The following is a 17,762-nucleotide window of genomic DNA, read 5'->3' on the forward strand; positions in this document are numbered from 1 at the left end:
ATTGGGCCTTTAGCTGCGAGTGGATTTACCGAAATACCCTGCCATTTTCTCATTAACAAGGCGTAATTTCCCAAGTAAAATTAAAGATTGCAACTTATGACTTATTATTTATGGGTTTTCCACAAAATAATAATAATAACAATTGTGATTAAATATTTTCTTAATATATATATATATATGTGTATTAGAATGAGAGATCATTTTCTTGAAGTATTTTTGTTCCTTTTTGGCATTTAATTGAAAATAAAATTCTGGTAGGCCGTAACAACATAAATTTGAAAAATAAGAGTGTATATATATATATATATATATATATAATTTCTTTAAATATGTGCCGTAGCAGATTTAGAAATTATTATTCAAAAAATATTTGATAGTATATTTATATATCATAAAATTAGTAGTACTTACTCGCTAAATATTAGTTAAATATAAGTTAACATGTTTTGTATTTAAAAATTTGAGTTTATAATTTAAAATACAGTTAGCAAATGCACAAAATATAATACAATACAAAAATAAAAAAATCAAAATTTTATTCATTGAACTGCCCTATTGGGGACAAAAGGGAGAAGGTTGCGAAGGTGGACTTGTTGAATGAATGGAGGACTGACCCGAGTATTCATGAGCGTTGGCAGATCCTGTAGTGTCTGTCAAGGGCTCCCGCGCATACCCCCGGGGTGATCATCACCACCTGTACCTCACATCTTGGCACAGTGGAACGTATAACTTGGTTTCTCAAATTGTTTTTTTAATATGTCTATAATTTTAACTATAATAATGTTGGATTTTAAAATTCTATTATTGGTATCTATCAAGAACTTGATCGAGAAATGTGATGAATCTACCTTTCTTCTATGTAAATCTAATTTTCATAACCGATTATAATATTTACTCAAACTCAAACCCTGGATAAACAAGCATAAATGAAGGTAAAATGAAAAGAAACTACACAAAAAAGAAGGGTAAAAATCAATATATTCAACAAATTCTGCAGCTATACATACATATAACCCAACTCTTCTAAGCAAACGATTTGATTTAATTTGTTCTTATAAAAGAGTATATAATTTGAATCTTTTATAACTACAAAATTGGGTGTTAATCATAGTGTTAAGAGCAACCTAAACAAACCTTGTTAAAGACATATGCTCTTAACGAAGAGGTAAAAAGTTTAATTCTTCCATTCCATATGTTTAACTTGAAAAACTAGGCTGAAATAAGGCCAACATAACCTGCGACCAGTGCCAAGATGGACGATACTGTATACGCCCCAGCAACAATGAATGGTTCTTTGATGCCACATAACTCCAGGTGATGATGAAATGGCACCATTTGGAAAATGCGACGCCCAGCTCCATGGAACTTTTTTGTCATCTTGAAGTATACCGCCTGAAATTGTTGAACAGTTGGATACACTGTAAGTTTCCAGGAACATTAGAATATGCCGAGCCAATATGGTTCTTGTCACCAAAAATATATATGTACAACAAAGAGCGACGCAGTACTACATACAAGTAAACTGTGTTTATGTTTGTATGATTTTGATATAAAATCTGAACTCTTAATTCTTGTGCTGTCATTCATAACACAGCTCGGTTTCCTTATTATGAATTTCTTGTGACTCATTTCAGGCAAGAAAAACAATCAGAAAGAAGAACCAGTGAAAATAGAACAATCAGATATTTTTTCGGTTCGGATAAAAGGTTTGAGCGAAACGAGAGAAATTTTGTGGGAGCGGGACTAGATAAATTTTTGGCTTATTTGTGGTGCATCCTCTCAAAAGATTTATTTGATTACACTTCCCTTGTATCTGATCTTTCTTGTGGCAGTTTTATGTCAGCTCCTTGGGCTATGGGTGTGATTTTATTGTTCTAGAAAATGAAACAACTAGTTAGAGTAGGAACATACCTGCAAGATAACTGATGATGTTTCTAATACAAAAACTAGTGAAGAGATGAATAGTGGGAAAAACATTCCACTGCAGGCAGCCATTGCAGCTAATGCTCCACCGAGTGCAAAGGATCCAGTATCACCCATAAATACAGAGGCCTTAAATCGGTTGTGCAAAAGAAAACCAACACAAGCTCCAGACATTGATGCTCCAAATATGGAAAGGTCTGGTTTGAAATTTCCATACAAATCAGTATTTCAGTATTGAGGGAACTCTCATATTAAAAAATGATGGATGTCTAGGACCAATTTGCAAGCTTGAATCCAGTTTCTTGCTTATAAAACGATGTTAGGAAATATAACCAGACTGCATAATTTTATAGAATAAAAGAATAGTGTGCTTATAGCTACTCTCTCTCTCTCTCTCTCTCTCTCTCTCTCTCTCTCTCTCTCTCTCTTAGAAGTGAAAAAAAAAATGAAGAATATTACCAGTGGCAGAATATTTTGCACTCATAGCTAATCTCTATCTCGCTCACTTATGCACCCTAATAAACACCCAGCATAATATTGTGGTCAAATGAGATGCAAGGAAGATTCAATCAATTTTCATTATTTTATGACAGGATTTTATGTCCCAAATACACAAATAATGTTGAAAACAGTTCATCACTTTCCAGAAAAAGAAAAACGAAAAATAGCTCAAGACTGTAGTACTAACCAGAAGATATTGGAAGCACCGCAATAGCCATCCCAATGAAGGCCAATGCAGCAGTCCCGCCAGCAAGTCCATCAAGACCATCCGTCTGGTTTATTCCATATCCCATGGAAACAAAACAAAACGAAGTCAACCACATGTAGCATTTTCCAAGGAATACAAGGCCAAGAGGTGCAGGCATAGGAATCAACATTTTCCTGCATTTAAAACCAAAAGTTTTGTTCACTAAAAGTGCACGGTTCTGTTTTTTGGTAGCAACGAGAATGCCAAAATAAACAAACATGACATACGTAGTCAAAATAGCCAACAAATAAAGTTTAGAATTCAGTATAAGCAAATATTTCATGAACAATAAATGAAAAAAGAGTATGTTGGATGCATGTCATCAGACTACAGGAAAACTAATAATCCAGATATCTAGCTTTCAAAATCCCAGACAATTTTCTTTCAGAATCCCAGACAAATAAATAAGCAAGATTTGAAAAGAAAAAGTACCGTCAGAATCAGGCCACCTAATTTGATCAAATGCAGAGCCAAAAAACAAGCAAGGAAACAAGAGAAGAAATTGAGTACAGGTTAATGAAATGACATGCCTAGAAATCAAGAGGTGGAGCTTCTCATAACGCAGTAGACAGTCTAATTCAAAGTCCCCAATCAAGTTAACGCAGTAGGCAGTCTAACAAAGGTAAATACCTGCTTATAACTTAAAATATACCAATCAAGTTCCCCAATTCCTTCAATATGACACTGTGGCTTGTAGAAACACGACGTTCATTTATATAGTAAGCAACAGTTGTGGAAAATTTCCCTGGTAATCATATTAAATAACTCACTAGTAAACAAGTCGGTTGAAAGGCTTCCCATTTTAGGATATTCTATATGCTACATCCAAATAACATGTGCTTTATTCGGTAATGACTACTTACATCAGTACGTGTACGTGTCTTTACTCTGAATTGGTTCCTCACCAATGCAAAGTTTTAGGACATAGTTGTTAATTTTTTGGTGCTTTTATTTAACATGATATTCAGCTTTTCAGAGTTAATGGTTCGAAAGAAACCAAAGGTTCCCACATATCAAGCTCCTCCCTCGGTTAGATCACCTTGCTTCAGCCGTCTCAAGACTTTTTCACGGTGTTCTCTTCTTAAGCTTGCCGTCCATTTCTCTTTACAAGTTTTATGTTTTAGCTGGAATGCCTATTTCTTTTCGTTGTAAGTCTCTTTGTTTATCATTTTCTGTTTTCAATTTCACTCCCTTAGAGAGTTTGCATCTTTTGAGAGTTAGTCTCTTTTCATATGTGAGTTACCATCAGAAAATGGTGGTCAGATTAGTACAAGAAAGTATACATGCTGTAAGGAGATGATATACTTGCATCTTGGAGCCAAAAAGAAAACCACATTCCAACAGCTGCCTGTAAAATACCAACAGAAGAGAACTTATTCAGGCTGTGAAAAACCCACCTAGTTCGAGAAGGGGAGTTACAAGTCTCACCTGCAGAAAAATTTTGATCCACGCACTCAAACCACACTTGTGAGTCCTGATTAAGCTTAAGATATCATCTACCATTCCAATAGCAAAAAATGCTAAAGTTGCCAGTGATGCTCCAGAAACTTCAGCGGAAGAAAAACCAGTAAAGTGTTTAGCAACAGCTATACCAATTGGCACAAAAAACAATCCACCCATAGTAGGCGTCTTTCTCTTTAACGCGTGTCTAACAGGTCTTTCTTGCCTCGTAATTTGGTAAACCTTAAGCTGATAGAGTACTGGAACAAAAATATAGCCTGCACATGCGGCTAAAAAGGCCGATATCAAAAAAGGGCCAGTAAGATGAAATGGCCCTAGAGGGAGTCGAACAGTTCGCCACGCACACCAATCCACATAGAGAAGAAGAGCCGTCAAGAAAGCTATCAGCCCTGTATTTGTAAAAAGACCATGTCTGATCCTGAAGACAACCACAATAAGACCAACGTCAAACCAGAAAGAAAAAAAAAAAAANACCACAATAAGACCAACGTCAAACCAGAAAAAAAAAAAAAAAAAAAGCATGTTACTCATTTATTAGATATGCTATCCACAGATTGGAACCGTTTAGAAAGAAATTATTAATAAACCATCCAAATAAACTAAAATAGGAAAATGAGCACAGATAAATAGAATAAATGCTAAAAGCGGCTAAAAACTTTTATAACCTTTCAACATATACGATGGATATAGGTCAGGCATTGTTCTTTTTAACTTCATCCTAAGTACTGCCACCCCAAGAAAAGAAATCTAGATCAGAAGTTTGACCTTTTTCAATCTTAGGCCTTACACAACATATTGCAAAAGTTGGGGGATAATCTCATTCTCGGCAAGCAAATTATCAGACAGATTTGCATGAAAACTTCATACTGTTTAAATTTCTTTCAATTTGAAGCATCTGACCACCTTAATCATCTAACACACTTGCATGCTCCTAATAAAATGGATCACATGACGTATATGTGGATACTTAAAAATCCTTCCTTAGTTGAAGCTCTCAATATATCAACTCTACATGGTTTTTTTGGATAACTTATGAAAATTAACAATATATAGATGACCATTATGATTTATTGCAATTATGACACCAGAGGAGTCTAAACTAGCAATTACATGTATATTGCAATTATGACACCAGAGGAGCAACAATGAGATGACATTGGATGGATACGACAAGATCAAACAAAGCACCTAAAATTAAAGACAAAATGATGGGACTTTAATGAAAAATCTCAACTACTTTGTCAAGCACCTAGAATTAAAGACAAATGGATAGCAAATTAATTCATTGCTCATGTAGAAAAACAAGATGAGTAGGTGAAATGGAGTGTACTGAAACGGAGGCTTTCAGAAAGGAGCTTGTTTTCAGCTGTGTTTCGCTGTTTTCTTTTTTTGTTACTAATTATGAAGTGTAAACACATACGTGAAGAAGAGTCCATTCCATCGAAGTAAACAACTAATGGTCCATCACCTGTGTTTCTGACGTCCTCTACTGAGCATTGCCATCCGGTGGGCAGCCACTGTCAATGCATCATCGTGTTGCACTGATACAGTAGGCAAATCAATATCTGAAACTGGATTTAGCATCATATCTGAATCGCTGTCATCGCCATCACTGGATAGAGGCTCAAATCCAGAAGTAGTCCCCTCATTGTCACTGAAGTGGTCAAGCGAGGGTATGCCAAAATCAAATGAATCCTAAAGAAAGTCACGTGCATATTAGTACAATGATGTTAAATATTTCCACTTACAAAAAGAACCTATTTTCCTTCTCAAATTTCCAGAGGCTTCAATCCAAAGATAAGAAGCCTTAGCCGTCCAAGAGTGGAACTAGTATGCCACTGTTTAGACAACTTTCAAAATATTTATTTCCCAAAAACAGCTCAGCCAGTTTTACTTTTACGGTTATCTGGTTCCTACAAGAGAACAGAGCTAAAGGAAATGATTGCAGTTCAGTTGCGAATAACAATCCATCAACAATTTCTTCATCTCTTTTTAGATCTGAAAGTTTGATTATTTGTCCAGCAATTTGCAATTGCAAGGAGGAAGGATATAATATTCATTCCCTTATTCTAAAAGAACATAATAACCAGCATGGCTTTCACAGATGACGTCGAGTAAGTCATTAGTTATCGTTATCATGTTGACCCCAGAACCTCATATCAACATGTGCAACCCTCAATCATCCAGATAAAATTTAATCAAACACGATTATGGATGAACATACCTGATCGAAGGCTCTAACTTCAGTAATGCAACGTGGTTGATAGTGCCGAGTCTTATGAACCGTCAATGTTCTTAGCTGCACATAAGAAGCAAAATTAAGTATCTAAGTTTCAACATTTGCTCAAACTAACTGATGTTGAGAATAGCAACATCATTTTATAAAAAATGAAAATTTTCATTTTGAAACAACAAAGCAATAGAAAACGAATATACACCCGCAGCAAGGTTGAAAAACAACCACGAATGCTAATTATGATAGTTCTGATTGAAATAGTGGTTTCCTTACATATGCAATCAGGCTTCCAAAGCCTCTGTTTTGCTCGACTTAGATTATTTATGGCTAAAGTATTGATATAATTAAACTTACTGCTTCAGCCTTTTGCTGGATTGTTTCCTTATATTAGCAATCGGGCTTCATAGTTCTCATATTTGAAACATTGTAATATAGCTTAAGCTTTTGGTTGATGGTTAATTCAAAATATATTATTTCCTTTCATTCCCGCTCCCTTTCTGTTTCTAATAACTCATTTGAGCCGTCTAAATCACCGAAAAAAAAAAAAAAAATCTCCAAAGGTAAACATGGATTGAGCAAATAGCAAACATATTACAACTCGCTGGAAATGATCAAGTGCAAAACTCACCTTGACGCCGTAATACAAATCTGTATAGAAACGCGCCATCGAAAAACTGGTGGAATTCCTTGTAGCTACGGGATTGTCGAACCACGACTGCCATCGGAAGAGCCTTGAACGACGGTGGTGATCGTGGAGACGAAGATTCAAAGTATGAGAAGAAGAAAGCATCGTTACAAACGAGAAAAACGATGAGCCGAAGCATCAGATCTAAGAATATAGAAGGAAGNAAAAAAAAAGAAAAAAAAAAAAAAAGGAGGAAGGTGGTATATGAATTCAAAGCATTTTGGAGCTTCCTATGCAGCCATGGTCGCCCGCAGCAAATTCACAAAACTCCTAACTTCCACGCGCGAGGAGGCGCGTCGCCAAAATGTTGCTAAACAGAAAACGTGAAAGAAACCAACAAAAGGAGTTTGAGATGCCGCGAAAATGAAAGGAAAAAAACAACACGAGCTGAAATGCGTCTCTTTATTGCGATTTTTACGGTGCTTCCGACGTGACCCGTAACCGCCGACGTATCGCACGATGGTGTCTTTTTATTGTTTTTTTTATTATTTATTCATTTTTAGGCTAAATTACGAAAATACTCCTCCTTTATTTTTGTTTTTGCGTAATTTCAATTTATTTAGTGTCTTCATATTTTGTTTAATTAAATTTTATATTTAGTTTATACATTAACATTTTTCTGAGTATATATATATATATATACTGAATATTGATTTTTTTACTTAAATACTTTAATTTATTTTTAAATACAACAATTACATACTCCTCCTCTTCAAAAGTTTTCTCCTTCTAATTTCGTCCTCGTTTTGTTATAAAACTTTTGAGATTTGATTATGTCTCACATTGGTTGGGGAGAAGAACAACCTACAATTTATAAGGGTGTGGAAACCTTCTCCCCACATACCCATTTTAAAACCTTGAGAGGAAGCCCAAATAGAACAATATTTGCTAGCCGTGGATCTGGGTTGAGCTTGTTGACAAATAAGTTCAATGATCATAGCATGCAAATCTAAATACAATAAATCTATAAAATTTGTTTATAAACTCGTGATTCAAATCACTCCACAATAAGTTCAATGATCATAGCATGCAAATCTAAATACAATAAATCTATAAAATTTGTTTATAAACTCGTGATTCGAATCACTCCACAATATAGCTTAATCTCGAGACTACTTCAATGATCATAACATGCAAGTCTAAATACAATAAATGCAGCGGAACACGCTCGTAACTTGAGAAACATAATATGCAACTTTCATTTAAGATCAAAANCATATTTTGTTTAATTAAATTTTATATTTAGTTTATACATTAACATTTTTCTGAGTATATATATATATATATACTGAATATTGATTTTTTTACTTAAATACTTTAATTTATTTTTAAATACAACAATTACATACTCCTCCTCTTCAAAAGTTTTCTCCTTCTAATTTCGTCCTCGTTTTGTTATAAAACTTTTGAGATTTGATTATGTCTCACATTGGTTGGGGAGAAGAACAACCTACAATTTATAAGGGTGTGGAAACCTTCTCCCCACATACCCATTTTAAAACCTTGAGAGGAAGCCCAAATAGAACAATATTTGCTAGCCGTGGATCTGGGTTGAGCTTGTTGACAAATAAGTTCAATGATCATAGCATGCAAATCTAAATACAATAAATCTATAAAATTTGTTTATAAACTCGTGATTCGAATCACTCCACAATAAGTTCAATGATCATAACATGCAAATCTAAATACAATAAATCTATAAAATTTGTTTATAAACTCGTGATTCGAATCACTCCACAATATAGCTTAATCTCGAGACTACTTCAATGATCATAACATGCAAGTCTAAATACAATAAATGCAGCGGAACACGCTCGTAACTTGAGAAACATAATATGCAACTTTCATTTAAGATCAAAAAATGCAGCGGAACACGCTCGTAACTTGAGAAACATAATATGCAACTTTCATTTAAGATCCAAATTTTTTATATTAAAGCACAACCGGAATAAATTATTTATAGCTTTAGAACTAAACTTAAAGTAATTTGTGGTCGGTTGAAAAAGTTGCAACTGATATGCTCATCAACACCATACTAGACAACTAATTCATTTAAAATCTTAAAAATAATATTATAAATTTGAAAAATCAAATGAAACCTCCCTAAATTATATATTTACGTAGGAGTATGATCGTGCACGGGCCCAATATTTCATGGAAAGGCATTTCTTTGGATTAGGCAATAAAAAAGTTTCCGTAAATTTTTAATATATAATTAATTTACCTTTGATATTTTGTCGTTTAATTTTCTCGTGTTTAATGAATTAGTTGATGTGAACCGATGCAACTATGTGAGTCGAGACAAACATCCATATAAATGACGTAAAAATTTATACGTGAGTGTGATCAATATTATATATGTGAAATATCACGACCCATTAGTTAAAATGTGTTTATACATACACTCGAGTTATATTTTTGTTATTTACTAAATACTTAATATTTAATTATTTTGTTTTATTTACCAAATCTTTATAATATTATACGACATTTATTTTAACGTTGCAAAAATAAATTGAAAATTTAACCTAAAATATTATATTATTAAAGTTTTTGGTTTTTTTTTTTCTTTTTCTTTTTTAACAAATAAATAAAACGCAGAGATCAAAGATATACTTTTATCTTTTATATATATAATAATAATAATGATAAAATAAAAAATAAAAATAATAAACTATATTTTAACCTATACATTTTTTTTTTTTCCAATTTAAAATTGTTAATAAACTAGTAACTGAGCAGCCTACCGCGCGCAAGTTTCCTAGGCAACGGAGGAAGTCGACGATTCATCGAGAATGGGTTCCACAAGTGCTGTTCGAGAGCTACAGCGCGAGCTGGAGACGAAAGCCAACGATCTCAGCAAGCTACAGAAAGGCAAGTCTCTAATCGATTCTCGTTTCCTCCATGTTCATTCGATTAGCACGATTTATTGAAACATCAATATTTCAATCCATATACTGTGTTGCCTGTTCTATCTGGATTCGATACTGTCAATTTTCTTTCACGAAAAGCCTAACGTGGTAATGGATTTTTCAGATATTGCGAAGAACCACCAAATTAGGAAGAAGTACACTATTCAGCTGGGTGAGAACGAGCTCGTCCTTAAGGTTTTTCCACGCCTCTGACCTGTTTCCCTTGTAGATTAAACTGTATGCTTGTGCATAGTTCTGTAGTAAGGAGGGCAAGCCTTCAGGGCATGTTTTTCACTTTATTTGACATGTGGTTTAGATTATGGAATTTCTTTACATTTATATAATCTGGTATACATTAAGAATTTGAGCCATTCTTATCAGCGGACATTTTTCTCATTCATTGTTACTATGTGTGAACTTGTTTTTTTTTTTTTTTTTTTTTTTTTTTTCCTGATTTTCTTCCTTGTATGCAGGAATTGGATCTACTTAAAGATGACGCAAATGTATATAAACTGATTGGTCCAGTGCTCGTTAAGCAAGATTTGGCAGAAGCAAATGCCAATGTTCGCAAGAGAATTGATTACATTTCTGCAGAATTGTATGTTTTTTTCTTTATTTTTCCGTTTACATTATTAGTTCATGGATAGTAGTGATAATAATACTATAGCAACAACCATTTGAGAACCTTCATCAGACTAATTACCTAATAAAATATATATACTTAAGTGTTTTCTTTACCTTTTGGATGGCTCTATCTTAGCCATAGATAGCTGATCATGTTATGGACTTTGTATATGTTGAAACTATGTTGGATTTTTCTGGAAGCAAGATGGAGGAGACAAGAAGGGCGTGGTGTCCTTAGACAGTTTCATCTGATTGATATGGATATTGTCCTTGCCTATAAACAACCCCTTTGAGAGTATCAATTTGCATACCTTGCCGAGCATACTTTCTGAAACATTAGCTTTGAGTTTGACCATGAAAAGAAACGGAGCAAGAGAAACACCTTGTTTACAACCTTTAGAGGCATGGTAAGACCTATGGGATTATTTATTGTTGAGGAAGCTGGAACAAAAATGGGGGAGATGCAGGCATGCCTACAGATCTCCAAATTATTCAGTAGCCAGTGGACACTTCTTTGCATATAGGTTCTTTGCCAAGCTGACCCCATTCACTAGCCAATGATCACTTCTTTTGCCATCCCATGATGGGCAACTGCCAAGGAAATTTGACTCAACTTTAATGACATGTCTGCTATTTGATTCTTCATTTGAAATGTTGATAGCATTTTTCATCACATGTCATTTACTCTGGAGTTCTACTCTATCAACTCCCTTTCTTGAAGATTCATAAGCTTTTAGTTGGATCATATATGGAAAAAAACCCACATTTATTATGAATTTGAATTTCTGTGGCAAGAAGTTCTCTTATCGAATTGTGGTCGGAAAGGAACATAAGATTTTTTTAAGAAAGACATCTTCCTTGGGTTGATCGGTTTGAAACAGCAGGCTGTCATGCTATCTTCATGCTCCTTTTTTAAATCTTATGCTTATTTTTCATCCTATGATATACATATTAACTAGATTGCCTTTCTATTTCCATTGTAATGATATTTATTCACTCTCTTGTGAGTTTTTATCATTTGAGCAGTCATCTCTTTTCATTTGTTCAATGAAAAGTTTTGTTTATTGTTTAAGAAAATATTTTGTTTGGTAATAGCAAAATCTGAGTCTATTTGGTAGGAGCTGGTTCCTTTCATCTTTAATTTATTTATTTTTTAAAAAAGAGAACATATACTTCCAAACAAAAGAAAAGTTACTAACTAGAGGTTCAAGTAGAGGAAACCTCTACCGAAGGACATTATTAAAAGAAAACCTTCCAATCTATATCCTTACATTTTATTCTTTATCAATCGCAACATTCCACTTCCATATACCTTAATAATTGTGTATTAATTCAATGATTTTTTCACAATTCAGGAAACGTCTTGATTCAGCCCTTCAAGATTTGGAAGAGAAGCAAAATAGCAAGAGAGATGCGGTTTGTACCTTTCATACTTCTTTAGATCTTAAAGCTCACCTTCGACTGATATTTGCAGGACCCCAAAAGAAAAGAATAAAACATTTTTTGTGCCTGATTCTTGCTTGTTTCTTGGAGGATCCAGAAGTGATTTCTTGTCTTCAGATATGTTGAATACACAAGGCTGTAAAATGTGTCTGGAGAAAAAAGTTTGAAAACAGAGAAACTGAAATCTGAACTTGATTTAAAACCGTAGGCAAATTGAGAAAATGACTAAATTTAGAGAAGTTTTTTTTTTTTTTAGCATGCTGCCTCATCCTCTTTTCCTTCTTTTCCTCGACATGAAACTAAGTTCAAGATGCATGGCCTTTTCCTGTCTGCTACCTTTCATCTAGGTTTTCATCTAGGTTGAACTCATGAAGAAATAATTGAAGTTGGACCGAATAGTTAGTTTTCGAAGTCCTTTCCGAATTGAAGCATTGAGGACTAGAAGTTAAAAAAATGAGAAAAAGAATGCCTACATCGAGAGAATAGAGTTCATGCTTTTCCTTTTTGTTTCATAAGATCTTTCTATGGTTCCTCCATAAATGATTAAATAGGGTTCTTCCTCTTTATGAGATCATAGGGCCAGTTCTTATTTTATTTTATTTTTTTTTATTTACTTTTTTAAAAAAATCTTACGTGTTTCTTTTCCTCTATAAATGAGTTAAATAATTGATGTATGAAATTAAGAAAAGAGGGTTAGAGATGCCTCGATCTACAGGCGTTACAATAAACTTCTTAAAGCAAATATAAAGCTATAAGCTATAAGAATGAGAACTTAGAGACAATTTACACCTGGAAATTGGTGAAGAAGATAAAGTTGTAAAAAAAGATCTAGCATAAGATTGCTGTTCTCTTTGCAAAGACCCTGTGGTTCCTTTCAGTCCAAGTAGCCCAAAAGAAGGCTTTAACCATATGTATTCAAAGGAGCCTTTTCTTCTTCTTGAAGGGATGGCTCGATAGTGTTAATAATAGGATGCAATTTACCGGTTTGCAAAATTGATTTTGAAAAGGCCTACAATCACGTCGATTGGACTTTCTTGGATAAAGTTTTGGAAAGAAACGGTTTGAAGTGGAGGATGTGGATGTGGAGTTGTACGAGGAATATGAGTTACTCTTTTCTCCTAAAGTGGGGTCCGAGGGGGTAAGATCAAGGCTCCCAGAAGCCTTAGACAGGAAGACCATTTATCCACTTTTCTTATTTTGCTTGTTGTGGATGTTTTGAGCAGGCTTGTTTTCAACAACGTTGAAGGAAAAATTATTGAGCCCTTTGAGGTCTGAAGGAGAATGTGGATTTATCCAACCTTAAATTTTCTGATGACACTTTTTTTCCTTTTTTGTTTTTTTCCATGGTAAGGAGAGCCTATTCTTCATCTTAAACAATATTTTTGTCTTTCTTTGAAGCCATAGGCTTAAGATTAATAGGAGTAAGTATCAGATTAGGAGGCTCAATTGTGATTCATTAGTAGATGGCAGACGTGGTGGGCTGTGATATAGGATCCTTTCCCTCATCTTGCTAAAGTCTCCCTCTTGGAAATAATTTCAAATCTATTTCTTGGAACTCAGTGGTGGACAAAGTTAAAAAAAGATCGGCTTCTTGGAGGAAATGTTTTTTCTCCAAAGCTGGGTGCTGAGTAGTATTCCTATTTATTACTTCATCCTATTTGGGGCCTTGTGCTTGGTTTGTAAGAATATTGAGAAGCTTATGCGAAGTTTCCTTTGGGAATGAGTGGAAGAAGGAAAAGGAGTGCACTTGGTTAGGTGGGGGATCATTGGGAACCATGTGAACCTGGGGGGTTAGAAATTGGTAATTTAACAACTCTAAAAAAGCTTTGTTAGCTAAATGCATAGGATTATCGCTATCAAGTATGACCCTTATCCTTTTGAGAGGTTGTCGAGTGAGGTTAAAGACACTTATTGAAACCTGCGGAAGAATATTTCTAACAAGCTCTCTTCTTTCTCCCACTCAGTTCATTCTGTGATGGGGGAGGGGAAGGAAGCATATTTTTGGGAAGATCAGTGGGTTGGGGATAGACCCATCTGCTTGACATTTTTCCATCTCTATCATTTGTCTTTCTTTAAAAATTGTTTGGTGACTGATATTTTAGTTTGGTCGGGGAGTCTGGTTTCCTTCTCCTTTGGGTTCCATCACTTGTTGTACGATAGGGAAGTAACAAATGTTGTCTCTCTCTTTTGTCTTTGATTGGGGAGATTGATTTTGGGCTCGGGAGAATTGATGCTTGTGTTTGGAGTCTCAACCCTTAGAAAGAATTCCCTTGTAAATCTTTCTTTCGTTGTTTGATGGACCCTTCTCTCGCTAGGAAATATGTCTCTTATGTTCTTTAGAGGATTTAGTTCCCAAAGGAAGCTACGCTTCTTACCTAACAAGTTTTACATGAATGAGTTAACACTTGGATTGGTTTTTGATGAAGTTGCCCTTATTGGTTGACCTGTTTTGTTGTATTCTCTATTAGACAATGAAGGAAAACTTGAATCACATTCTTTGGAGATGTGAGTTCGCGAGATCCGTGTGGAATTCTCTCATGGGGTCACTAGTGATATGTTTGTGGAGTTCTTCCTCCATTTACTTTTTTGTCTTCCTCCATTTACTTTTTTGTGAGAAAGGCAGGTTCTTATGGCTTGTTGGGTTGTGTGCTATTTTGGGGGAGCGTTGGTGAGAGAGGAATAATAGGGCATTTGGTGGTTGAAGAGAGACCCTAGTGATGTTTGTCCCTTGTTAGATTTCATATTTCTCTTCGAATATCCTTATTGAAGATCTTTTGTAACTATTCTATAGGTACTACTTTGTACAATTAAACCCCTTTCTTGAGTAGGGCTCCCTTTTATGGACTTGGTTTTTTGTATGGCCTTATATTTTTCATTTTTCTCTCTTGTTTTAATCCAAAAATAAATAAAATCGTTAGGTAGGGCGCATACTTCTAGTTGGGGGTCCAGTCTTGGACCTCTAGTGAGAACATTGAGAAACACTAGAATCACCATCCAATAACCAGAAACTAGAATAGAGAGAGACTGAACTTCTTGCCAAAATTGAGGACTTTCTAGAGCATGTGAGGGGCCATAAATTTTGTTTCTGAATTCTAGCAATAAAAATTCAAAGAAAACTCTGTTCTCTCAGTCCCAAAACTTAAATGCAGATTATTTATCTGATGGATGCTCATTTTGAACAGTATAAAGTAAATTTGCACGTCTTCAAATTTTGAATACAAACTTGTACTTCTTACATTGTGCAAAATTTATGTGAAAGTTTGTTTAGATTGAAGTTAAAGGCAATACTGCAGAACCCAATATGTCACGTCTATTTAATTATGAATCAATTCGAAAAATGGCATCTACTTGAACACTGGGAAAAAAAGAACGAGGCTATCATTCTGGCACTGATCGTTTTCATGATGAATTAGTGAGTGTAATGGTTAACATTGAGAATAGGCTGAATGGGATAAAGGCTTCTTTTGTCATAATCGTTCTAGAAACAAAAAGTTCTTCCTTATTTCAGCACAATTATTCATTGGTTTTGTATAAACCGTTTGTTCTTGGATAAACTGCTGAAATACTTCGCAATTCAATTGCTCATTGTTGTTTTGCTGTTTTGCAGATATTGAAGTTACAGCAGAGGATTCAATCTCAGCAGGCTGGAAAAGCTAAAGTGTAACATGTTTTATTGTTGTTTTTCAGCTGTACGTCCTAAACTTCTGTTTTTCTTTTTGCTATCTCTCTTGTACCAGTTAAAAGTTACACTGCACACTCAAAAGCTTGACAATATTTAATTAGTTCGATTTTGATTATAGATACATGCACTTCCTATGTTGAACATTCGTATTTCTTGCAAAATAGTTAACGAGAACTCAGCATCTTCCTTTTTTTTTTTTTTTTTTTTTTTTTTAATTAGCATTTGTAATTTGACTAGAACTTAGGCTTCTTGAAAGAAAAAGAATTGATGGTAATTCGCTGAATTTCAAGGGTATGTATATAGGGGGGGGGGGGGGAGTAACAAATGTTGTCTCTCTCTTTTGTCTTTGATTGGGGAGATTGATTTTGGGCTCGGGAGAATTGATGCTTGTGTTTGGAGTCTCAACCCTTAGAAAGAATTCCCTTGTAAATCTTTCTTTCGTTGTTTGATGGACCCTTCTCTCGCTAGGAAATATGTCTCTTATGTTCTTTAGAGGATTTAGTTCCCAAAGGAAGCTACGCTTCTTACCTAACAAGTTTTACATGAATGAGTTAACACTTGGATTGGTTTTTGATGAAGTTGCCCTTATTGGTTGACCTGTTTTGTTGTATTCTCTATTAGACAATGAAGGAAAACTTGAATCACATTCTTTGGAGATGTGAGTTCGCGAGATCCGTGTGGAATTCTCTCATGGGGTCACTAGTGATATGTTTGTGGAGTTCTTCCTCCATTTACTTTTTTGTCTTCCTCCATTTACTTTTTTGTGAGAAAGGCAGGTTCTTATGGCTTGTTGGGTTGTGTGCTATTTTGGGGGAGCGTTGGTGAGAGAGGAATAATAGGGCATTTGGTGGTTGAAGAGAGACCCTAGTGATGTTTGTCCCTTGTTAGATTTCATATTTCTCTTCGAATATCCTTATTGAAGATCTTTTGTAACTATTCTATAGGTACTACTTTGTACAATTAAACCCCTTTCTTGAGTAGGGCTCCCTTTTATGGACTTGGTTTTTTGTATGGCCTTATATTTTTCATTTTTCTCTCTTGTTTTAATCCAAAAATAAATAAAATCGTTAGGTAGGGCGCATACTTCTAGTTGGGGGTCCAGTCTTGGACCTCTAGTGAGAACATTGAGAAACACTAGAATCACCATCCAATAACCAGAAACTAGAATAGAGAGAGACTGAACTTCTTGCCAAAATTGAGGACTTTCTAGAGCATGTGAGGGGCCATAAATTTTGTTTCTGAATTCTAGCAATAAAAATTCAAAGAAAACTCTGTTCTCTCAGTCCCAAAACTTAAATGCAGATTATTTATCTGATGGATGCTCATTTTGAACAGTATAAAGTAAATTTGCACGTCTTCAAATTTTGAATACAAACTTGTACTTCTTACATTGTGCAAAATTTATGTGAAAGTTTGTTTAGATTGAAGTTAAAGGCAATACTGCAGAACCCAATATGTCACGTCTATTTAATTATGAATCAATTCGAAAAATGGCATCTACTTGAACACTGGGAAAAAAAGAACGAGGCTATCATTCTGGCACTGATCGTTTTCATGATGAATTAGTGAGTGTAATGGTTAACATTGAGAATAGGCTGAATGGGATAAAGGCTTCTTTTGTCATAATCGTTCTAGAAACAAAAAGTTCTTCCTTATTTCAGCACAATTATTCATTGGTTTTGTATAAACCGTTTGTTCTTGGATAAACTGCTGAAATACTTCGCAATTCAATTGCTCATTGTTGTTTTGCTGTTTTGCAGATATTGAAGTTACAGCAGAGGATTCAATCTCAGCAGGCTGGAAAAGCTAAAGTGTAACATGTTTTATTGTTGTTTTTCAGCTGTACGTCCTAAACTTCTGTTTTTCTTTTTGCTATCTCTCTTGTACCAGTTAAAAGTTACACTGCACACTCAAAAGCTTGACAATATTTAATTAGTTCGATTTTGATTATAGATACATGCACTTCCTATGTTGAACATTCGTATTTCTTGCAAAATAGTTAACGAGAACTCAGCATCTTCCAAAAAAAAAAAAAAAAAAAAAAAAAA

General features: G+C 34.6%; 2 protein-coding genes across 2 annotated transcripts; one reads left to right on the top strand and one right to left on the bottom strand.

Annotated features, from left to right (window-relative positions):
- Positions 1-1,005: 1,005 nt before the first annotated feature.
- On the bottom strand, positions 1,006-7,222 carry LOC111783598 (phospho-N-acetylmuramoyl-pentapeptide-transferase homolog). The gene is made up of 8 exons (XM_023664518.1): positions 6,997-7,222; positions 6,357-6,431; positions 5,601-5,827; positions 4,100-4,550; positions 3,955-4,019; positions 2,612-2,805; positions 1,912-2,120; positions 1,006-1,392 (listed from the first exon to the last, which is right to left on the bottom strand). Exons 1-8 carry the CDS (start codon positions 7,156-7,158, stop codon positions 1,210-1,212), a joined length of 1,566 nt encoding a protein of 521 aa, XP_023520286.1. The 5' UTR covers positions 7,159-7,222; the 3' UTR covers positions 1,006-1,209.
- Positions 7,223-9,760: 2,538 nt separating this feature from the next.
- Positions 9,761-15,855, top strand: LOC111782490 (prefoldin subunit 6-like). Its single transcript, XM_023663251.1, has 5 exons — positions 9,761-9,927; positions 10,090-10,160; positions 10,439-10,563; positions 11,945-12,005; positions 15,640-15,855. Exons 1-5 carry the CDS (start codon positions 9,849-9,851, stop codon positions 15,694-15,696), a joined length of 393 nt encoding a protein of 130 aa, XP_023519019.1. The 5' UTR covers positions 9,761-9,848; the 3' UTR covers positions 15,697-15,855.
- The last annotated feature ends 1,907 nt before the right edge of the window (positions 15,856-17,762 follow it).

The sequence above is a fragment of the Cucurbita pepo genome, chromosome LG20 (assembly GCF_002806865.2).
Source record: "Cucurbita pepo subsp. pepo cultivar mu-cu-16 chromosome LG20, ASM280686v2, whole genome shotgun sequence".
Classification (NCBI taxonomy): domain Eukaryota; kingdom Viridiplantae; phylum Streptophyta; class Magnoliopsida; order Cucurbitales; family Cucurbitaceae; genus Cucurbita; species Cucurbita pepo.